General features: G+C 47.8%; 1 protein-coding gene across 7 annotated transcripts in view; it reads right to left on the bottom strand.

The window, feature by feature from the left end:
- Positions 1-24,716, bottom strand: part of GRIN2A (glutamate ionotropic receptor NMDA type subunit 2A) — a 724,518-nt gene that overhangs the window by 48,390 nt on the left and 651,412 nt on the right. For all 7 annotated transcript variants that reach the window (XM_059155289.1, XM_059155285.1, XM_059155291.1 and 4 more), the window contains 3 exons: positions 20,259-20,384; positions 16,564-16,793; positions 8,700-8,860 (listed from right to left, as the gene is read on the bottom strand). In XM_059155289.1, coding sequence (XP_059011272.1) covers positions 8,700-8,860; positions 16,564-16,793; positions 20,259-20,384 — 517 coding nt within the window. The remainder of the gene's footprint in view (positions 1-8,699; positions 8,861-16,563; positions 16,794-20,258; positions 20,385-24,716) is intronic.

Genomic DNA, 24,716 nt, shown 5'->3' with positions numbered 1-24,716 from the left:
AGCCTGAGGTGGGGCTCAATCCCAGGACCCTGGGACCATGACCCGAGCTGAAGGCAGAGGCTTTAACCCACTGAGTCACCCAGGCGCCCCTGGGACCCCATTTAAAACCCACCCCCATTCTTCCCTATTTTTGATGCTTTATGATCGGCTTTGAAAATCCACTAGTATAGTTTTAATTGACTTTAAAAAGAAAAAACTGCAGGGCGCTTGGGTGGCTCAGGGGGTTAAGCCTCTGCCTTGGGCTCAGGTCATGATCTCAGGGTCCTGGGATCGAGCTCCGCATTGGGCTCTCTGCCTCAGCGGGGAGCCTGCTTTCCTCCTCTCTCTCAGCCTGCCTCTCTGCCTACTTGAGATCTCTGTCTCTGTGTCAAATAAAAAAAAAAAATCTTAAAAAAAAAAAAATAACTGCAACCACACACAGAATGCACATCCACTCCAAACACTGCATGCACGTTCCTGATTTTTTCTTAAGGAAAAAAATCCCTCACTCTGATGTGGTAGCAATTACTTTTAAGCTTTATTTGCAGCGTGGGGGGTGGCTCTCAGAAAGCAGGTCATGGTGGATCTGATTTTCTCTGGAGACGACGCTACCCCACTTAGGACAAGGGGTCATCACACCCTCACGTCTATGCCTGCACTCGAACTCAGCAGCGGAAAATGAACCCTCTGGGTTTGATTCTTCTTGCCCCATAAAATGCAGTGAATGAAACCTGCCCACAAGGCATCCTGGAAAAAGCATGCTCTACGTAGCAGCTAACCGTCAGGGACAATCCTTATGCCTTGCCCGTCTACTTCTGCCTTGGCCATCTCTGCATCTCTGGACCAGTTTCTTTTGAGGATGCCGTGACCTCATCAGCTCTCAGATAGTTGGGTGATACACAGATAGTATACAGCAGATGCATATTATATGCAGTATTAAGTATGCATACACACACACACATATATAATTTCAGTCTCCAATTCTTCCTTGAGCTCTAACCACTTACACCCGACCACCTAGCTAGCATTGCCAAGTGGGGAACCAAACACACTGATAATCCCTAATAATTCTACAATGTAGTCAAATAACCTTTTGAGTAATTTAGTTAAAGTGTAGGTTCTTCATCTCATAAAAGAGAGAATAATGATACCCAGCACTTTAGAGTGCCGCAAGGAGGCGCGTCTGGGGGGCTCGGTCGGCTGAGCGTCTGACTGTAGATTTCAGCTCAGGTCATGATCTTAGGGTCATGGGATCGAGCCCTGCATTGGCCTCTTGCTCAGCGTGGAGTCTGTTTGGGCTTCTCTCTCCCTCTGCCCCTCCCAATTGTGTGTGCTCTCTCTCTCTCAAATAAAGAGATCTTTAAAAAAGAGAGAGTGCCGTGAGGATTAAATGAGATTATGCCTGTGAAGCACTTGGGGCCCATCTCATAGACTGTTAGGTTTCAAACAGTGCAGAGATGAGAACGGTCTACGAGGACACGGTCCCAAAGGCACTTCCAACTGAATGAATGAACATGCCCAGACTTTCTTCCATGCCTCCGCTCCTTCTGTGCCCTCCTCCCGAAACCCCCTTCCTCTTCCCTGTCCTATCTGCTCCAGGCGGAATGCCACCTCCCCATATGCAACTACGGAGCCTCTTAAAAACCACAGACGACCTGTATCTGGGGCACCAGATGCAGACGCTGTGCTCTGGAATAGGGGTTCAGCACCCCCTTGCACCACAAACACAGTTCTGACATAGGCAAGCAGCTGTGATTGCTTCCCTGGGTTTGTCCTAGAGACCCCAAGGACAATGCAAGCCTTGTAGCACATGGCTAAGGGTCACAAGGCAACCCTCCCTCCCAGTTCTTCTGACTCCTCCATGTTAGGGAAGCTGACAGATGCCCCTCAGTTTCCCAGCACCATTGGGCTGGGGGACCCAGAGGCCGAGGGCTAAAGGTGGATGCTTCTGAAGGAACTTAGGACGTTCCATAAACTTACATACAAATAACTGTACATGAACATCAGTTAAACATAAACCATACTCCTGTGTCTTAGAATATGAGGCTCATAGGAGTCTTGGGGATGTTGACTGTTTAATTCAAATCTGGCATAAGCACTTTGCTTGCACTTTTGCCCACTTGCCAAAACTGATCGGAGAACATCAGCTTCTGATGACAGAACATTTGTAGATTTTATTTTTTTTTAAAAAAAGATTGATTTGTTTATTTGACAGACAGAGATCACAAGTAGGCAGAGACGCAGGCAGAGAGAGAGGAAGGGAAGCAGGCTCCCCGCTGAGCAGAGAGCCCGATGTGGGGCTCGATCGCAGGACCCTGAGATCATGACCTGAGCCGAAGGCAGAGGCTTTAACCCACTGAGCCACCCAGGCACCCCCATTTGTAGATTTAAATCTGCCTCCACTCATCTCAGCTTCGGCTCTGTCTTCTAGAGCAGATGTTCTCAAAAGTGGATTACTGCCCCCTGAGAATCACCTGAAGATTCCACTGGCCTCTGGCCCTGGAGTTTGAGGATCTGGTGGCTCAGGAACCTACATTCTCATTAGCACACCCACCGACTGAGGCTCAGGCCACATTCCTGAGAAACCCTGGTCTAGAAAGCCACAGTCATGAACCACTTTGGCCCAGGAGAGCCCCACAGGTCCCAACCGATTTGTTCCTGAAAAGTCCTATCTCTGTCGACGATCTCACGTCAAACTTTGTTTTCTCATTGAATGGCCTGATCATTTCCGAGATGGTTCCTCTCCATTTATCTTCAATTTCAAGAAACAATGAAACTGCACTTGGTTTCAAGTTTCTCTCTTAAACTTAATGCTCTTAGGACAATTATGAATCCCAGAAACAAGCTACATGGTTGTATTGACTGGTCTACCTCTTATGTGTTGTCTCAAGAAAATGTGTTTAGGGAACGAGCTCCTTTAGAACGGTGGTTCTCAAAGTTCAGCATGTATCGAAATCACCAGGAGCAAGACGATGCTTGTGAAAATGCGGACTCACATTCCTCAACACTAGGGGGAAGGTCCCGTGTTGAGCCCAGGAACTTGCATCTAACGAGTAACCATGTGATTCAGGTGGAGGTGGCTCCCTAGCAAGGCCTGGAGACCCAGCACCTTTGGAGAGTTATTCTACATTCTTTCTGTACGAGGGACAATGTTTCTTTACACGGCTTACCTGGATTTTGTATCTCTGGAGAGTTCTAAATGAAGTGGTCAAGTGTTCGACACAGATAAGAGAATATCAGGACCATTTCAGAGACCAAAGGGTTCAGTGTGTTTGCTTTTTAGCTGGGGAACTGAGTTTCAGAGACATGATGTGACTGACCCAAGGTCATGGCTAGCTAATGATAGAACCCAGATGGAAACCAACCTGGGACTCTTGATCATAATCTAAGGCCTCTCTTGGGTTCCAGGCCCTTCCAGGCTCCATAAAGGGGCCTCCACATCCACTGACCCTGGGGTACACACCCAAGTCTTCATAGAGCAGCAGATGTCACAGACCTCTGTGCACCCAGGTGGGACCCAGCCACTGCGCTAAATGTTCTGGGATTTCTAAGACAGGGCTTGCTGGATTTTAGGGTCCGGGGGCCTCATAAAGGGAATGTCCTCAAGTTTAACAATTCAGGGGTATATAGGCCTCCTCTCTCTACCTTCCAGAGCTGCTCTGGTAAAGGAGGGGAATGACTGTATTTTTAAAGCTGGGTAGTGGGTACATGAGGAGTTCATTTTGTTATTATCACTCCTTCAACAGTATATCCCCATGATATTTACTCTTGTGAAATTATTTTCTACTATGCATCATATTCTAAAGTGACCTATTTTGTGATGAAAAATGTAAAAAGGAACTATACTCAAGGAACTATGAAACACTCATGAAAGAAACTGAAGATGACACAAAATGACGGAAAACATTCCATGCTCATGGATTGGAAGAATAAACATTGTTACAATGTCTCTGCTTCCCAGAGCAATCTATACTTTCAACAGCATCCCAATCAAAATACCATCGGCATTCTTCAAAGAGCCGGAAGAAAGCAATCCTAAACTTTGTATGGAACCAGAAAAGACCCCAAATTAAGGAAATGTTGAAAGAGAAAGACAAAGCTGGGGGCATCATGTTGCCTGATTTCAAGCTTTATTACAAAGCTGTGTGATCACCAAGACAGCACGGTGCTGGTGCAAAAACAGACACCTAGACCAGTGGAACAGAGCAGAGTCCAGATATGGACCCTCAATGCTATGGTCAAATAATCTTTGACAAAGCAGGAAAAAATGTACAATGGAAAAAGGACAGTCTCTTCAATAAATGGTGCTGGGAAAATTGGACAACTATGTGTAGAAGAATGAAACTCGACCATTCTCTTACACCACACACAAAGATAAACTTGAAATGGATAAAAGACCTCAATATGAGGCAGGAATCTATCCATATCCTAGAGGAGAACACAGGCAGTAACCTCTTCAACATCAGCCATGGCAACTTCTTTCAAGACACGTCTCCAAAGGTGAAGGAAACAAAAGCAAATATGAACTTTGGGGACTTCATCAAGATCAAAAGTTTCTGCACAGCAAAGGAAATGGTCAACAAAACAAAAAGGCAACGCACAGAATGGGAGAAGATATCCACAAATGATACTACAAAGGCCTGATAATCCAAGACCTATAAAGAACTTCTCAAACTCAACACATATAAAACAGATAATTAAATCAAAGTGGGCAGAAGAAAGAAGAGACAGTTGTCCAATGAAGACATACAAATGATTGACAGACACATGTCAAAATGCTCATCATCATTAGCCATCAAGAAAATCGAAATCAAAACCACATTGAGACACCACCCTACACCAGTTAGAATGGCTGAAATTAACAAGGCAGGGAACAACAAATGTTGGAGAGGATGTGGAATAAGGGGAACCCTCTTATACTATTGGTGGGAATGCAAGTTGGTGCAGCCACTTTGGAAAACAGTGTGGAGATTCCTCAAAAAACTAAAAATAGAGCTACCCTATGACCCAACAATTGCACTACTGGGTATTTACCCCAAAGATACAGATGTAGTGAAAAGAAGGGCTACATGTACCCCAATGTTCACAGTAGCAATATTCACAATAGCTAAACTACGGAAAGACCCAAGATGCCCTTCAGATGAATGAATAAAGAAGATGTGGTTCATATATACAATGGAATATTACTCGGCCATCAGAAAGGATGAATACCCACCATTTGCACGGACATGGATGGGACCGGAGGAGATTATGCTGAGTGAAATAAATCAAGCAGAGAAAGTCAATTACCATATGGTTTCACTTATTTGTGGAACATAAGGAATAGCATGGAGGACATTTGGAAAAGGAAAGGAAAAGTGAAGGGGAGAGAATCAGAAGGGGAGACGAACTATGAGAGACTATGGACTCCGAGAAATAAACTGAAGGTTTTAGAGGAGAGGGGGTTGGGGGATGGGCAAGCCTGGTGATGGGTCTTGAGGAGGGCACAGATTGCATGGAGCACTGAGTGTTAAATGCAAACAATGAATCTTGGAACACTATATCAAAACCTAATAATGTAGTGTATGGTGACTAACACATACAATACAAAAACATAAAACGGAAATGAGCTGTGAGAAGGGAGAGCTCAGAAGCAAGAAGACAGAGATGACATGACTTGAAGGACAGAAGTCTTGGAGGAGGAGGAGCAGACGTGACCCACATGGAGTTGGTCGGATCTTGGGATGGTTCTGTGTTGACATCTCGTCTCTCATCATCCCTCGAGGGGTTCGAATCCTAGCTCATGCTCTCCCCCAAGATAGCGTCCAAGCATGAAAAATAACTTTCTGCCTTTGGAGTGCAGAAGGGCTCAGAAGCCAGAAGACTTAAAAAAAGATTGATAAATCTGACTGTTAAAACAAAACAAAACAAAACCTCAGCATGGAAAAACAAACACCATCTGGAAGCTCAAAAGATAAGAAAGGTGGGAACACCATTGGTAACTGGACTTATTTCTCCAATCTGTAAATTAGGAAGAAAAAGACCAACAAACCAACAGAAAAAAAAAATAATGAATGTTTTGAAAAAAAAGGAACTGCAGAAGGCTTTTAATTACACCCTGACTGATCCGGAGGGACACAGGATACTCAGGAAATGTGGCCACTGTGGGGGGTACAAGATAGGAGAGAAACAATGTGGCAGGAAAGTTCTTCCCTGTTTCTCTTTTTCTACAACACCTTTTGATTTTGAATTATGTAAATGTGCTCTCTGTTCAAAATTTAATTTAATTAATTTACATAGTTAACTAAGCAGAGCTCGTTAAAGGAGGAAGTGGTTTTCCCAACCTCAACTCCCTCGAAACGGAACCTACTGGAAAGAGCATGGCCATGTCTTCACCCTGCTCTTTCTGTGCGCAGAGCTCTTTCTTTCACTCTTTTATTTATTTATTTTTTTAAAAGATTTTATTTATTTGAGAGAGAGAGTGAGAGCATGAGCAGGGAGAGAAGCAGACGGAGAAGCAGACTCCCTGCTGAGCAGGGAGCCCAATGCGAGACTCAATCCCAGGACTCTGGGATCATGACCTGAGCTGAAGGCAGACACTTTACCAACTAAGCCACAGAGGCATCTGCAGAGTTCTTTCTTTAAAAAAGACTCCTACCCCTCTAGCTCTAGTTTCTGAGCTTAATGTAACAGGACAAAACGTCCCCCACACGGAAGACTGCGTATAGGACAGACCCGCCATCTGCCCAAGTTTGCTGGGATGGATGGCAGAATTATTACATGGCTTCCCGAAAACAATTTGTACAATTTACGACCAGGAACTGTTTCCATTCCTCTGTTCCTTTTTGTTCGCATTGTTTTTTTTCTTTTTTTAAAAAAAAAGGGAAAAGAAAGAAAACAACGCATTTTGTGTGCTGGGAGACAGATGGATGGAGAGGGGGCAAGCCAAGGCTCCACCCGCTGTTTCTAACCACTGTTTGCATTCGCCGCCTGTCCCGAGCCAGAGTGTATGTTGATGAAAAGACCGCGGCAGAAAGAAACAAACAAAACCCATACGTGGGGCTCAGCCGGAAAGCCGTCGGAATTTTCTGGTATCTTGTAAAATCGAACATACGCGCATCTGTGGCTTGGCGAGTCCTGTCTCAGGTCCACACTGAGAAAAACATGTCCCCTCGTGCAGGGACAGAGCTGGCGGAGAACACCCCTAGGAGCCCTCCTCGCCAGAGCCCGGGATGGGACACCACCCCCACGTTCCCCAAGATGAGAAAAGCTGGATGGCCTTGGGGCCTGGCCCCTTCCTGAAACACCCTGCAGCGATGAAAAGGCGGGCCGTGGACGACACGCAAGGATGTCCCAAACAGACCTGCTCAGCTGAAAGAAGACAGAACAGAAAACGTCCGCTGGGATTTCACTTACACATGAGAACAGCAGGCCAAAAGCATCCAGAGCTTTAGACGCGAGACCGGCCCCTGGACAAGGGGGTGGTGGGCTTTCTGGGAACCGGCCAGGTCTTATGATTGGACCTGGATGGTCAGTTTGTGCCCAGTCTTCAGGCCCTCTATGCTACATGTGTATCTTTTCTGCATTTGTGTTATGCTCGAATACGATGTTTTTAAAAATCACCCCAAGCCAGTGCGAGCGGTATGTGCAGAAGTCACAGGCTCGGCTTCTCAAGTCCCTGCTGAGGTCCTAAAGAGATTCCACAGACACTGAAGAGACAAAATGCCACCAGCCCAAACTCCTGGAAAGCATGCAGGTAGGAGGCTTGAGGGTTCAGACGGGGCCCGTGTGCCCCACCAGGACACGAGGGAGCAGCCCCGGTGGGCTTGCAGGACGGCCGAGAGGAAGAGGCCGCAGACCAAGCTCCAGGGGGGCTCAGGACAGCCACGGATCACTGCTCCAGAATCCCCATCAGCCACGTGGCCCACGGAAATCCGTTTTTGCCCTCGTGAACGAACTTCAATCAGAAACAGACTTATTTTGAGTGGAACCCTCCCAGAAACACACCTCGCCCATCCCTGACATTCTGAAGCTCCGGGTACGAGTCCCATCTTGCAGATGAGGCTGGGAACAAGGAGGCATCTGCCCCAAGTCAGAGAAACAGCAGCCGGGGGAGGGAGCCACACTCCAGCTTCGCAACCTCAACTCTTTTCTAGACGGCTCCTTATCTCGAGCGTGCAAGGCTCTACGATGCCAACAGGTAGACGGGAACCTCAGCCGTAGCTTTTGAGAGAACGAGTTCACACGGCTTTTCTCTCCCTGTCTCCTCTGTCAATGCGATACTATCGGCTTTCACGCAAAGCTGCACCCCCAAAAACTCCTACCCCAAACCAGATAAGAACCCATAGCCCGTCCCTCTCAGCACGGTCAAGAAGCTCACAAACTCTTCAGATCAGTTCTCTTTGGCCGAAATCTCCCACAGAGTCGGCCCCAGCTCTTAATCGCTTTAAGAAAACCCTCTGGCTCTCTGCATTTCAAAGCGTCCCGGCTTTGCTTTTCCTTAACACAACTCCGAGGGAAAGCCCTTGATACATATCAGGTGCACAAAAGCAGCCCTCCACTGAGGTTCATCTTAACTGCAGCTGCTTTCCAGAAAATACAGAGCTGAGGGCAAATAAACACCAAGACGGAGGAGAGTCATTTTCTTGTGAGGTTTACAGGCTGGTAGGCCTGCGGAGGGAGAAAAAAAAAAAAAAAAAAAAAGGAAAAAAAACACAAAAACCAACCCATCCCATCCTTACCCTGTTTTCAAGCTGACCAAGGCATCCTCGACTCCCTTCTGATTGAATTTGGTCATGTACTGATGCATGTAGGGGTAGTTATTACGAATGTTTCTCTCAGTACTGCCGTTAGGCACCGTGCCAAATCGGAAAGGTGGGGAATAGTCGTGAGGTCTCTGAAACTGGAGAAAGAGGGAGACAGACAGACAGACAGACAGGGCAGAGACAGAGAGAGAAGAAGTCAGCCACCATTCTGTCTCGTGTCAGAGTTCAACATACGCATGATGTACAACATCCGCACAGGACGGCTGAAAAAAAAAACCCAGAGAATCTGTGGGCTTCCTTTTTTATTTAATCACTCCTGCCGCTGGCCTGTGAGCTCTAGGAGGTCAGGAACAGCATCTTTCTTGTTCCCACCTGTCCAGCAGTGCCCAGCAATGGGCCGGGCTGGGTGTGCTAGAGACATCTGTTGGATCGACTTTTTTGACCCCGTTATAGAGCTAGCCTTGTGGTGGGCACGTGGGCCATACTCAGGAGACACCAAGTGGGCTAGAATGAAGGTATTGCTTTACTCAGTTTGTTTCTCTACCTTCTAGTGAAATTTTCTGCTTTCCCCACCAATCGCTCCCTTCTCTGAATCCCACGGACAATTGCCGTCACCTCCCCCAGGAAATGATGAGCCGTGGAACGTATCACCCCGAAATATGCGTCCTTGGCATAAGAGGCTGGCTTCTTTGGCTGGCTATTTTTAAGAAACAGCAGACACAAAAGAAGCCCTGGAGAGAAGTTAACCCTTCCGTAAGAGGCCTTTATACGGATAAGGGAAAGCTCTACCTAGAGGGAGGTCTTCCCCTCAGCGCCCGGAAAAGGAAGAAGATTTGAACTATAGAAACTCTTTACCAGTGTTGAAGGCACCAACTTAAATCTGCCTGATAACCCCACCCGTGTTTATTTTATTTTATTTTGTTTTAAAGATTTTATTTATTTATTTGACAGAGAAGTCACAAGTAGATGGAGAGGCAGGCAGAGAGAGAGAGGGGGAAGCAGGCTCCCTGCTGAGCAGAGAGCCTGAAGCGGGACTTGATCCCAGGACCCTGAGATCATGACCTGAGCTGAAGGCAGCGGCTTAACCCACTGAGCCACCCAGGCGCCCCCCACCCGTGTTTAACTGTGCTTTTCCTGACAACCTCTCATCCCTGGCCACCCCACTCGGGCTTCCGGCATCGCTCTTTTGTGGTTAGCTGGAGGGGCCGCTCAAGCTGGAGGCTTGGGCCACTTCAGGGAGGTACTCGGTTTTCCTGGGCATGTCCTATGTCTACAGAAGATATCTGTGCTATTAAACCTATGTTTGTTTTTCTCCTGTCAATCTGTCTTTTATTATAGAGGAATCTCAGCCAAGAACCTACAAGGGTAGAGGGAAAATTATCTTTCCTCCCCTACAAGTTTGCCATTCTCTCTTTCTCCACTCACCCATTCATTCACACACGCATGCATCCAAGACTTATTGGGGGCCTGATCTCTTCCAGGCACGATGACAGGCTCCGTGAACATTTCTGGAGCTGAAGTTCCTCCTAACCATTAGCCTCCTGGTGATGCCCACGTCTTGCTTGGCTCTCAGGCCTCCAGAAAGGTTGGATGTCCATATTCTGCTTCTCTTCCCTGATTGACTGATACCATCTGTTCACGACATCACTGTTTGGGGCAACCCAACCAGATTCGGAGTCGAGAGTCCTGGGTCTGAGTCCCAGACACAGAAATAAAATCTCGCGCCAGCACAGGGAAGTAGGTACAAGTGTGAGCTCAAGTTCAGAGGTTAAAAAATCGGGTTCTGTCATTAATGAATGGTGGGACCTTGGATAAAGCACTTCACACTGTCCCCATTGGTTTCCTGTCCCTAGAGTGGAAAACACACCAGTCCTTCCCTTGTAGGGTCAACGGGAAGTTCTAAAATTATTATAATTTGTCAAGTAATTAAAATACTGCCTGCAACAGACTAAGCACTCAAAAATAGTTACTATTGGGACGCCTGGGTGGCTCAGTTGGTTAAGCAGCTGCCTTTGGCTTGGGTCATGATCCCAGCCTCCTGGGATCGAGTCCCACAAGAAGCTGAGCTTCTTGCTCAGCAGGGAGCCTGCTTCTCCCTCTGCCTCTGCCTGCCTCCCTATCTGCCTGTGCTCACGCTATCAAATAAATACATAAAAATCTTTAAAAAAAATAGTTACTATTATTTTTTATTTTTACTATTAACATGGGCAAAAAAGTAACCTGAGCTTCATTTTTCCATGACGTCTGACATTCTGGATCTATAAAGGAAGGATAACAATGGCCAGCCCTCTCCGAGGACTTGCTTGGGGCCAGCCATGTGCCAAGGACTTTACAAATGTTGGCTCTTTTCATCCTCATGATGAATCTGTCAGGTAGCTCATCTTGGAGGCTCCATTTTACAGATGAAGAAACTGAGGTTCCAAGAGATTAGCTGACTTGTTTAGGATCACTGCTTGCAAGCAGCAGCCCAGAATCCAACCCTTCGTATGCCTGTCCTCATGAACTCTGTCTTTCCTCACAGACCATCACTAGCAACCCCTCCTCTTTTAGAGGGAAGGACACCCAGCAAAGCCACAGCGGGACCAAGTCTGGGATCCACAGATGTCTCCGACTTGCAAGCCAGCCTGTCTTCCGTGCAGCTCAGAGCCGTTGGAGAAGGCGTCCGAGTTTACCCAAGTCAAACGAATCGAAAACATCATTCTTCCATCCAGACTCACACTTCACTTTACTGTTAATTAAAATTTCCAGTTGAAAACCGTGTCCCCTAAATCAGGCACGCCGCTGTGTAATAAGCAGCCACGACCGCATTTGAGGGAAGTGGCCATACCCTGTCCAAATGAGACGCTGCTGCAGGTGCCTTGCATTGGGAGAATGCGTGCGTGCGTGTGTGTCTGTGCGCACGTGCGCACCCACGTACGAACAGCAAAATGCTCTTTGCACTTAGTGTGGCAGGCAGTGCCCTAGCTCATCACCAAGTGGGGAGGGGGCGCCGGCATGGGCTCGTTGGCACAGCAGCCACCAATTCTGGGGATTGCGGTAATGATGCTCTTCGTAAATCTAGCTGTTAACAGCAGCCGCCAACCCTCCGGGGGCGTGGACCGTTGGACCCCTGGACCAAGCGCCTTCCGTTCCAGTCCCCATCCGCGGCACGGAAGCCACGTAGCACTTCAGGGTTCCTTCCGTCCCTGTTTCTCTTCACACAGTGATGGAGACAGATATTCAACCTCAGGGATGAATTTCCGTGCTTCCTGGGCCTGGACTGGACCCTCCCTGCATGCAAAATCCAGCCCAGCACCGAGATCCAAGAACCTTTCGCATTATGTAAAGGCTGTCAAACTTTTTAAAGGAGGGCTCTCAGGGCACAGTCCACAGCCCAGGCCACTCCTTCACGCCTACCCCCTCCACGCGCACACACGCACACGCACGTGGGCACCCCTGTGGGGCACTTCTCCTATGGGGGATCTATTCTAACGTCATCCGCTATGTTCTATTTTTTTTTTTTTAAATGGTCACAACCCCTGAATTATTTTCATGACTCACTCAAAAGCCAGGACCTATACGGAGAAAAACAGGGGCAAGCGCAGCTCATCTCTTAAATCCCGGGGCCTCCCACTGAGGACACAGTCCATGTACTTGACCGGAATGATTTCCAGCGCCACCTTCTCCCGGAGGGTTCCGTGTGCAAACAGAAAGAAAGAAACATGGGCTCAAGCAAAGGAAGGGATGAGGCAGAGAGGTCCCCGCTCAGCCTGAGACCACAGAGCAATATCATCACGATGCTTGGGGGCAGGAGAACTCCTTGGGGTTTCTTGTTCTGAAGGCAAGCCCTTTAGGGTAGAGGAAGTAAAGATGCAAGATACGGGAAATGAAACGTTTAGGGAAAACATGGCAACTGACCAGGACATTGCTTCATTCCTTTAACACACCCAAACTATACTCTCGTTAAAAATACCTGCCTTCGGGACGCCTGGGTGGCTCAGTTGGTTGAGCGGCTGCCTTCGGCTGGGGTCATGATCCCAGCGTCCCGAGATCGAGTCCCACATCGGGCTCCTTGCTCGGCAGGGAGCCTGCTTCTCCCTCTGCCTCGGTCTGCCTGTGCTTGCTCACTCACTCTCCCTCTCTCTCTCTGACAAATAAATAAATAAAATCTTTAAAAAAAAAAAAAAACCTGCCTTCTATGGCTATAAATGAGGGGCTTGGCTCCTGGGAGCCCCGTGTATCAGGTACGGTCTTCTCCCGCGGGAGGTGGGCTGCACCACGAAACAAGCAGGGGCCCTGAGCAGGGAGGTGAGGTTCAGAGGCCTCTCTGTTCAGCCAGTGACCACCCAGCAGTCTGGACGCAGCGCTGAGAGACAGCCCAGCTCCACGGGGACACGTGCCAGGGCTCCTCTGCCAAGGAGACTCCCAGAAAACTTTTTATCACCAAAGGCCCGCTAATGAAGCGGCTCGTGAGACCCCGGACGTGAGGAAGGGGCTCACCGGGCAGGGAGGCTGATCACGAAGGAGGAGGAGGAGGGTGATGAAGAGGAGGGGAAGGTGGAAGGAGGTAGGGCCCTTCTAATAGGATTATCCACCATGTGCCAGGCACGGGGTGGCGATGATTTCTAAGCCTCCTATCAACCTTGCCAGAGAGGTATTAATACCCACCCCCACTCTCGTTAGGAAATTAAGCCTTGGGGATACGGACATACCGAAGGCCCCATGACCATGTTGCGGCAAGGTCGAGATCGGACCGCAGGTTCACTGGACCCCGAAGACGACAGTGCTCTTCCCACATTACGCTGCTTCCCAGGGATGGAGCTCCGCTACCCTAGTCATCGCCAGCACATTGGAAAGGTTCCCCACCAACATTTCAACTTTCCTTCAGTAATTCCTAGGGGAGCATCTACCCACGAATCTGCTTATTTATAATTGAAGCCAAGCTCATCTAAGCACTGTGGGCTTCAAAGGTGCTTTTCCCAGCAAGCACTGAGGCTGCAAAATGCTTGAAAAGCATCATAAACCCAAGTTGTTCCATAGGTAATGGTGATTTTAAAAAAGTGGGGGGGGGGAAGCCCACCGTGTACAGTATTAAAATAAATTGATTCAGCACAGATTTTTGTTTTGCAGACTTTCTTGGGATATCTGCTATTAATCTTCTGGGAGCATTTAGCTTATGTACTCCAAGAATTTTGCTGTTTATCTAATTGTATCAAGCATTTAATTAAGAGAGCGAGCCGCTTGCCGCTAACGCTCTGAGCTTGGAGGCCGAGCTGTGTCACACGAGGATGTGGGATCTGTTCCTGGGTGTCTCCGAGTCAGGGAAGGTCAGTCAAATTATTAGTGCTTCTAATTCGTTTTCACAAGTGGTCATGTTATTTAGACCCAAAACTGCTTTCTCCCCTTGCCTTTGAACATGGCAACAAAAAGCAACATGGGCTGCCAACTACTTTCTTAAGAAACCCTTTGCTGCAGATGCGGCCCCCACTGCTTCTGTGGGACCTCCAGCTGCTTATTTTGGCCCCCACGGTGTGACGGCGTCATGGCCCGGTGCTTTGTAGCCGTAGGGGACTCTAGGGGCTACAAGGCACGATCACGGTGGCTGTCTCCTATCGCGCTCGCTCCAACCTCTTCTCCCACATGTAGGGAGAGGAATGAGGTGGCGGGGCCCATGCAGCCCACATGTGGCGGGTGGTGGAGGGGGACAGGGTGATGGGGACAGGAACACAGCCTTCTTAACTCGATCTGCTGTCTCACAGGTGCCATGAGCTTTAGAAGCTAACCTAGAGCCAAGGCTTGGGTGAACACCATATAGTAAGGAATGGCTCCCGGAGAGATCCGGAAGGGAACACGGGCAGGAGGTTAGGGATTGAGAGGAAGCCAACTGAGGGGTGATTTGCGGCAACGCCTCAGCTTCCACCTGATCCCACAGAGAGCTCCAGAGAAAGCGTCCCCTGGGCGCCTGGACGCAATGGAGTCGCTGGCGTTTTGGGCCCACAGTGGTTGGCTGCTGGTCACAGGGAACGAAAGGACTGGGGGAAATCCAATCTCCAGGCCTTTACTGTTCCAGGACACCAAGGTCAACACCCTCTGAAGATTTTTGCTAGGAGCCTCTGTTAGCAAATGGGGGATGGGCACACAGAGCTGGAAAAGGGGACACCGGGAGAGCTGGATGGGGCGCCCAGTGTCCTCCACACCGCGCACTTCTCACTCAACGTACAAGTATGTCCTGAGCACCCCTACACGCCAACTAACTCTACCCGAAGCACCACCTCTAATCTCATCAGTCTCACCTCCTTTATGATACTGGTCCCGCCTGAGATGTCCTCCCCCATTTCCGTTTACTTGCCTGTTGCTTATTACTTTCTACTAGGACTTAAGTTTCATGGGAGTATAAGCTCAGGCTGCAAAGCTTGCCCTAGTGGCTGAGAAGACCTCTCCCAGGAGGTGACATTCCCCCTCAGGCCTGAAAGTCAAGCAGGAGCCAGCCACAGATACTGGGGAAGAGCATGCGAGGCAGAGCCCGTGACCAGTGCAAGAGTCCTGTGGTGGAAAGATGCTTGGGATACTGAAGGAACATGGGGGCAGGAGTCGGGGGGCGGGGGGGCTCATGAGCAAGAAGGAGTGTACTCCTGGGGGGTGGGCCAGAGGATCCAGGGCTCTGCCGCCACTGGAAGCAGCCTGGCATTTACTCAAGCTGCAGTGGGAAGCCATCAGAGAGAGACCAACCCAGCCCCCGCCCCTCATCATCTCCCTGATGACAGGCCTTCTCTGCGCCTCTTTTAAGCACAGCGTATGTCACAGAAAAGCGGTTAGGGCTTTTCATGGTTGATTTTCTATTCAGCAGTTTGTTGATGAATGCCAAAAGAATATACGTAGACTTATGTCAGCAAGACACGCTGGTGAGATTTTATAAAGAGAGACGATCACCCACATACACGAGCTGGACAATCTCGGCCGAGCAGCAATCCCCACACTGCTGAGCGCAGCAAGTCAGAGTCTGTTTGCTGAACCCACAATTTCAATGGAAGGATGCACCCAGTTTATCTCTCTTCTTCCCCCGTGCGCCTTTCTCAATAGCCACTCACAGCCCACCCCCCTCGCAGCACTACAGCGGAGAATGGAGACGGCAGGTGTGAGTCCTGCCATCTTGCTGACTTGGGGAGCACAGCCCCATGTGGCGGGGCCTGGAGACACGCCTGAGTAAAAGGAGCCGGTGGTGAATGAAAAGCCCTCTCTGTTCCTTGTGTGTCCTCTGAGGAAATTCCAGGTGAGTCGAGGACACAGACGGTGGGGCTGCCCGACCACCCGGGTCAAAAGGAGCTGTCAATCTGGTCTCCGGATAGGCTTCATGTCATGGATGAGAAACCCAAGGCCTGGCAGGTCCTAGAGACTCGGCCAAGGCTGGAGAACAGGAAGGTGGCTACAGCTGAGAGCACCCCACTTCCTCCCTAGTTGTGCCCCATAGAGATTTGTCACCTTCTACACCATCACACACTCTCTTGAAGGGAGAACCCCAGCCTGGGCCCTCCCACGGGTCACAGAGCTTTGGGAACGGTCCCTGTCGTGATCCTGTAAATATAAGAAGGGACCTTTGGCGGAAACAGTGCTTCCTAATGAGATTTGGAATCTTTTCGCCCCTTCAGGGCTGAGCTTAAGGTTCTGTTTCTAAAGTTCTTAGCAATATGTCAATTTAAGTTCAGAGGCAAAACAAAAACGAAAACAAAAACAAAACCCATCAGGCTTTCAGCTTTAGAGTCAGTTGATGGGTTTGGATAATAGGAGCCCGCATCGCGCCCTTCTGAGGGGAGAGCAGGTAAGAGCCACTCCTCGGGCAGTGAGGAAAGCGAGGTGACCTTACCTTTTTGTCACTAAGGCCGGTCACTTGGTCCACGAATTCCTCCTGGATCATGAAAGCAGCCAGGTTGGCCGTGTAGCTGGCCAGGAAGATGACGGCGAAGAAGGCCCACACAGACACCATGATCTTGCTGGTGGTCCCTTTGGGGTTCTGCACAGGCACGGAGTTGTTGAACACCAGGCCCCAGAGGAGCCATATAGCTTTGCCAATCGTGAAAGAAGGCCCGTGGGGTGCTGCCAATAACAGAAAGGACAGTATCGTCTCCGAAGGACAACATGGCGACCATCCGCAGCCCTGCCGTGGGTCCAAAGATGGAACGGGTCTCTCATGCTCGTCCCCCATCACTGCCCAGAACCCCGACCGCCCCAGCTCCCTTTATCTTCAACAACGAGTACTCCTCCTGCATTTCTGGCCAGATTCTTGCCACATTTCTTAAAAGAAGGGGAAATCAAAAATAAGCAAGAAAGGAGAAGCAAACGGCCATGTAAAATGTGGGTTTGGATGAAACATTGCATTCGGGCCGGTGGTAAATTTGGATTCAATTTCCATTTGGGGGACCCAATCTCCTTTAATAGATAGAGCGCGCCTTACAAAAACGTGTGCGTGGGGGCGGCTTCGGTTCTCACCGGGTGATGTGTGGTATTCTAATCCGACTGTCCCTAGCAACTGCTCCTGCCCAAACTCAGATGGGAAAGAAACCAAATGAAAAGGAGACTAGAGGAATGAAACCACAGTAAAGGAATTCCACAGTAGAGGAATGAAACCAAAGGTAAACCCTCTGCAAATGGAAGACATCAAGGAGCCAAACAATAGAGCTTCATTCTTCCAGCAATTCCCAGATGGAAGACATGTGGCTGCAGGTCATGGACCATGAGCTTTGATATCCCAGCACTTTCTCTCCCTCGGTGTAGCCCTGAAACACCTACAGGTCCCTTTGAAGATTCTGAAATGGGCCTTGTATTCAGCTGAACTAAAGAGGCAGGGCAACGTGGCCCAATGTGTTGGTGGGGGAGGGTGGGCTACGCACTCTGGGAAATGCACGCCATAGGGCTTTCACAACTCTTTTGCACAAGGGGGGAAACAACCAATGTCTGCCCTCATTTCATAGGCAAAAGGTCTTCCTTTAACAGAAGGTTAATTTTTATGTCATTTAAGTAAATGAAGATCTGAAAAAATGATCTACTCAGACTTTAGTTGGCAACATCAGCAGAGCAGCAGAAGTGAATCACGGATCGAAGGTATGACGTTCCGGGCAAGGAGCCTGGGAGAGGCAAGCTTTCTGCACATTGGAGGCCAAACTCTGGCTACACCAATATTTATAACATCCCCCATTCGGCACATTAAAGGGAAGTCAATTAATTCTGGTATGCTCCATCTCATACTCTTACATCTCTCTTTGCCTAGTTACATAATAAATCTTCTGGGCTTATTCCCAAGATGCCAAGAACTCTTAGGAAAAAAAAATAATAATTAGAGCCCATCCAGTTAACTTCATGAGCTACTTAATTTTATTAGGGATGCATGCTGGCCAGCAGTGACGGCTGTATGGGAATCAAAAACAGGTCCTTGTAGGGGTTCTGTCCAAGACTTTTGGGAATTCCTGATTCATGAATACCATTACTGAGCCGTGCATAAAATCTTCCCCATAAAGTGCAGTGAAATGTAACAGAAAACCATACTGCACAAAGAAACAAGTCACTGGTCTTTCTGGAGAGCTGCCACAAGCAGATGAGCAGGGAACGAGATGCCTTGGGGCTAGGGAGGGGGTGGGCTGGGCTCCTCGCTTTACCATGGTCTTGGAACTCTGGGCTGCAGCCAAAGGAGGAATCACGACAAGTGACTGGCCTTGGGATCATGTCTGATCTTTCAAGATATAGCCCTGATTTACCTGCTCATCTCCAGCCAAGTCCAAACCACCATAATCCTTGCTCTCAGAAAACAAACATGTTCCTCACTGGGCTCCCTCTGTCCACTGCTGCCTGCCCCTCCCCTTGTCTCGACAGAGTAGCCCCAGTGACCTTCCCCACACTGGTCATGTTTCATCCCATCTCTTCCTTTCATCTTGTATCCTGTCCACCTCCCTCACTGTCTACTGTTTCATCGAGCTCGATTCCCCGACGAGGACTTTGCATTGGCTGGTCCCTCTGCATCAGATGCTTTTCCCTCCATTTTTTTTTTTTTTTCCCCCACATGACTTCTCATTCTTCTGCTCTCGGCTTAAATGTCCTGTCTTCTGAAAGTTCTTCCCTGCTTGGCCATCTTATCTAAAGGAGGGACCCCCCCCCCCCCATGTCATTTCATTTTGGTTTCTGTCCCGCTTCTCCTTGAAATGTATTACCACCTGTGATTACTAATGCATGTGTTCATGTGTGGCCTTTGCGACTAAATTCTCGGCTCTCTGGGGGTCAGGAAATCTCTCCCCGATTTAACATGTTATTCCCCTCTCCTAGCACAGTGCCTGGCACATAGTACCCACTCAGTAAATACTCATCAAAGAAATGCATAAACTCACAAACAGCACAAACGCTGATCCCACAAACATAAATATTACCACTCACTGAAAACCTTCTCAGGTCCCACTGCTGGAAGCTCCGTATAGGTTAATGACACTGGCCTCTTAGTGGAGGCTGACAAGTATCCCATTTAAACATAACACGATTATTCCCGGCATTTTCACCGTGTTTGGTGGATGGGAGATGGTTTACAGACAGTAGTCACCATTCTTCAAGGGTGAAGAAGTGGGGGGACCTCAATAAGTTCTTAACAGGAACCAGGAACTTAGGAACTAAGTTCCTAACAGATTCCCATGACCTGTTGGCTGCTTCCAGTACGAAATCTTCCCAGTGAAAAGAGTATGCGGCAAATTCAAGTGCCCCTGATTTTGGATGGATCTACGTCAAAGACCTGCTGTCTTCCAACAAGTTAAGTCATGTTTAATGAAAAAGATTTGGTCCTAACAGCAGCCTTTTGAAGCCATCCACCTAGAACCTGTTATGCATGGACAAAGAGTCACTCTAACTGATGGAATGTGCTTATGTCTGTCACATGAATACTGGTTCGCATAGGACCCTCTTCACAAGTTATAGGCAATGACTTTACGAACTACTTAATTTTATTAGGGATGTATGTTGGCCAGGTGCAATTTTCTATCTACTGATTGCAGCTTTATCGAGTATAATGCACTAACGTCAGGCACCGTCAAGAGGAAAATGCAATTCTTTGGAGGGAAAATACCCCCCCCTTACAATTATCTTTATTGTCAAATGAATGCAAGTGTGATTCAGTAATCCGCAGCATGTTCTGATACTAGGTTCTATAAAAGTCATTTTCTTTGCGTAGACGGAAGGCGAGATTCACTGCAATCTTAACGTTTCTTTTGACACAAATTTCAAAAGTTAATTGCCAGAAAAACTTCTTTTTAAATCTGCTCTCTCAACAAATTGTCAGTAGTTTCCACCTAACAGCTACAGACGTCACATGATAAAATGATGAAAACGCTTCATTTGGCTTTATCCCTTTTCGGTTGAGGCAAACATCCCACCAAGGGGCGGGAAGGAGGTAGGACTGGTCGCCCAGCTCCATGCCTATCGCAGACTAGCGAGACAGTATAGGGTGAGGCATTCTGAATGGAAAACCTTTGTAGAGAGTCAATGAAAGAGCGTTAACCTTGGGTCATATTGACGAGGGGGGTGTCTCACCTTTCCCTTTGGCTAAGTTTCTGTTGTATCCAACAGGACTGAAGTACTCGAAGACAAAAACAGCGATGGCGGACACGATGAGCAGCATCACGAACATCATGACCCAGACGGAGGCGCTGAACGGTTCTGCAGGGGAACAGGCCAGAGGGGCGGGGCATGGTCAGTGGCACATGGTCATGCAGGAACCAACAAAAAGACCAGAGGTTCACTGGCAGGCTCACTGAGAAACCCGCCCTCACGTGACTCCGACCATTCAGAAGAAGCTAGTCAGTGTGGATTCATACGTTGACACTGTCCTTCATTCTACAATAGATCTGAGGTATTTTATAAGGCTGCATATAATAGGATAAAAATAGACAAGAGCACATGACATTTTCCAAATTGGGTCAAGGAGTGGAGAAACAAATGGGAGAAAGAATGCAAAAAATGAGACCATCGCGTCCTGTGATCATAGTAACGTGCAGGGGGACCAACGCTCGAGGGGAAGCAAGACTAGACCCAAACAGTCAAGCCTAAGGCTTCTGCACATCAGCATGGGCTTTATTCTTGTTTTCATTTCTATCCTTAAATGCCAGCGGGACGGTGGGCAGGGAATTCCAGAAGGAAAGGGAACATTACAACCTGTTCGAAAAGGACCATAAAATCACGGAGTTGACAGCAATATTGGAAGGTCACCGTCTGCCCCCACCACTCCCATGCTTCCCACCTCACCCTCTGCTCCAGACAGATGAGATTTCTACAAGTTTAAAATCTCGTTGATGCTGGTAATGGGCTTAAATGCATTTGAAAAGTCATTTGAGGATATTACATTCACATGGTAATTCAATGAAAAACATCGCTGAGAGTAGAGGCAATGAAGTAGGAGATGGACAGATGGTTATTTCCCCACCAAAAGGAGTTTAGATCACGCTCATTTTCATAGGGATGTCTCAGAAGGGCAGGCCAAGTCACAAGGTTCTATATCTGAGAACACTCAAGAAAGTTAAGAGCGTTTATATTCAGTCTGATTGAGAGAGCCGAATGGAGCCATTGTATCCGTATGTGACACAAATTTGCTAGAAAATGAACAAAGGCTAAAATTTGGAGAATTGAATATATCTCCACCTGAATGCATCATTGGGAAGAAACTGCCCTTGGATACCAATAAATGTATAATTCTTTGCCTCATAAGCAAACATTTTCTGAGGGTAAAATATAAGAAGGCCAATAACACTTCTTGAAGAGCAGACATTTTATTATTTTTAAATTGTTTTTCTGATGGAGCTAGTAATAATCGTAAGGAAGTAGGCTGGTCGCAAGCCACCTTATCATTAAAGTCTGTGACTCCCTAACACAGCTAGAGGTCATCATAAATTCCAACTTAATGAGCTTACTACATAGCAAGAAACTAATATGTCCAAAGCTTTAACTACACTGGATAATTTAGAAACCAGAAGGAATGCTTTGCAATGCAGTTTTGACAGTGCGGATATGTTAAAAAGGAACAGGTAACAACACAGCCCATTCGGTCTGAATAGGACAAGATGAGTTTGAAGAAATCAACGAGATTGCAACAATGTATCTTTTCGCTGAAATTACTTTGGGTGGTAGCAATACCATGTCCTTGAAATCATTGCAGTTTGGTAGTGAGGTGTATCCACACAGAACAAAGTGGGTAATTAGGGGATTAAAAATACTGAACATTCAAGATAGAAAGAAATGGTGAAGTCATTTTCTGAGTTGGATATGTTCATGGGACAGTGTGTCTTTACTACAGGAGATCTCCGTGAGGAGTCAGCGAGCACGGACATGGAAAGTGCTGGGTGGCGGGTGGTGGTGTGTGTTGCGCACTACACACACAGTATGTGAAATGGAACAGTTGTTTGATTCCATGGTTAAAGCCGGAACCTGGAGCGGGGGCGGGGGTGGGAGTGGCGGGGGGATGCTCTTCCTGAAAAAGACATCCTGGTTTAAAACCTGCGTGTTTAGTAATATGATAACTTTTCTCTGCAGGTTGGAATAACATGACAAAAATACAAGAGGGCATCCTTTCTGAATTCTTCCTTCGCACATCAGTACCTATAAGTGTGCAGTGGGCTTAGAAGGAAGCCGGACCAAGCAACTGATCCCAGATGTCTTCCCACTTGGAAGCAACATCTGTCACTTGACTTGTGATCATGGCATGGGGATAAAAGGCTTCTGAGACAGTGTTCTGGTGTTAGTAAGTTGGGTACCTAGGAGTGCCCTGAAGGACTGCTGTTCTCACACACACACACCATCATGTGTAGAAAAGCGTCAGAGTAATGGTGAAACACCACCATTAGAAGTGTCTAAGGAGGGACCCAGAAATATTTTGGGTGGCTCTGGATTATGTCCTCTACTGGTTTAAAGCAGACGCATTCACATTCACGAAGGGACTTCAATCTAGGAGACTCTGGGTCAGCATTTCTTTGGATCGAGTGACCCCATCTGCTTGGCAAGTCTTCGGAAGTAACTGAATGGAAATATCACAAGAGACGCCACCTCTGTCCTTGAAGAGCCACCGGTTACATTTTTACACAAAAACTCAAGAGGCATTACCTGCTAGTGTTTCCAGCGGGAACTAATGGAGTTTGTGGAGAGAAGACAGGAAATACTGAAGAGTAATGCAATCAGATTTTGAATGTTTGGGCTCTTCCAGATGACTGAGCCAGTGAATGGAAAAATGTAGCTTAGCATGACTCATTATGACTTACAAAACCTGCCGATAATGACCGTAAATAAGAGGGTACACAATCCAATAGGGATGCAATTTAGTGAGTCGAAAAAATATGAAGGCTACTGACGTTAAAACAGCTTTGGAAATAGTTTCCTCTGGCTACAATGTATCTTTATTTTATTTTTAAAGATAGGGTAGGAAGAGTAAGGGTGGAAAGGAGGCTTCACTTAGCAAAACTACCTGGCTTTTTTATGGAAATGTCCTACCAAGGCAGGTAAGATAAAAATCCAGGGGAAACTGGGTTGAGGCCAAATTCGATATCAGCGACCCATTTTTTAATGAGCCAAGCCAGCTGATGGTACTTTCCCCCCCCCCTGATTGAATTGGGAAAAACAATTCTCTCTAGCTCACTATGGAGATATGGCAACAAATTGTGAAAAGAAACAAATCTCTAGGGGTGCCTGGGTGGCTCAGCTGTTAAGCATCTGCCTGCGGCTCAGGTCATGATCCCAGGGTCCTGGGATCAAGTCCTGCTCTGCAGGAAGACTGCTTCTCCTTCTCCCATTCCCTCTGCTTGTGTTTCCTCTCTGGCTGTGCTTCTCTCTGTCAAATAAATAAAATCTTAAAAAAAAAAAAAGAAAGAAAGAAAGAAAGAAAGGAAAAGAAGCAGATCTTGTGGGGCTCCTGGCTGGCCTGGTCGCTGAGTGTGGGAATGTCTCTCTCCCTCTGCCCCTCCTCCTGCTCCCATGCACTCCCTCTCTCTTAAAAACAAAAGAAAAGAGAAGAGAGGAAAAAAGAAGAAAAACAAAGAAAACAGATCTTTTCCCATTCTTTCCATGAACTCACTTCTTCCAACCTCTTCTTAACCTCCAGGGCCAAAGAGCCCTGTTAAAGGGCGTCCTAGGGAGTGGGAAACTGATTAGGACAGGCTCACTCACACCACCCAATCACTGCTAAGACTCCACCTGCGTTGTCCCTGTCGGTCAAGGCAGCATTTTTCCTAGTGTCCTGAGGCTCCCTACTTGAGCTACGGGTCATTATCCATATCAGACAAAGACGTGTATCTGTCGAGAACAGAAGCAGGGGTGCAACGTGAAATCCGGGCAGGGGTAAGGATTTCAACAGCTTCAGTGCACTATCAAAAAAATGCAAACAGCAAATCCGGGCATCTCCGCCAGTGAGGCACAATCCAAAATCCTTGCGGTCAGCATTCCGCTCAAGAGAAGGAAGCAGGGACAGCTTCCCTGGACGGCCCCACGACGGACCAGTGAAGATGTGGGGAAAGAAGACCACCGGCCGGGAGCCGCTGGCCACAGACTGGCTCTGGGCTGTGCGTGCGAGCTCTCCAGCAGCTGTGCGTGTATCCGGAAACGTGTAAGAAATCTAGTGGACTCTGATCTGCTTCCCCTCTCTTGTGCAGTTTGCTTTAGGGGTTGGCCTCAGCCTTCCCAAATCTGGGACAAACCCACGGATACGGGGGTGCCAAGGAGAAGGGAACGGGAATCCCACGATCTTCAAGGCAGCTGCTCTCAAAAGCTGTTGATGAGAACCTGATACGCCACATCAGACTTTCCTTTAAAGAAAAAACCAATCACGCATGGCTGCGTCCCGCGCGGTTTCTCCCTCTCTGGCCAGGCGACTATGTATACAGTGCTAAAGGAAACAGGATGATAAAAAGTAGAGCTCTACCTCGCTTTAAAAAAAAAAAAAAAAAAAGTTTTATGTCAAAACATGTATTTATGAAAATAGTTAAAAGGAGAGCAAGAAATTTTTCTCCCTTA

Source organism: Mustela lutreola, chromosome 17, assembly GCF_030435805.1.
Source record: "Mustela lutreola isolate mMusLut2 chromosome 17, mMusLut2.pri, whole genome shotgun sequence".
Classification (NCBI taxonomy): Eukaryota; Metazoa; Chordata; class Mammalia; order Carnivora; family Mustelidae; genus Mustela; species Mustela lutreola.
This window is presented reverse-complemented; position numbering and strand designations above follow the sequence as displayed.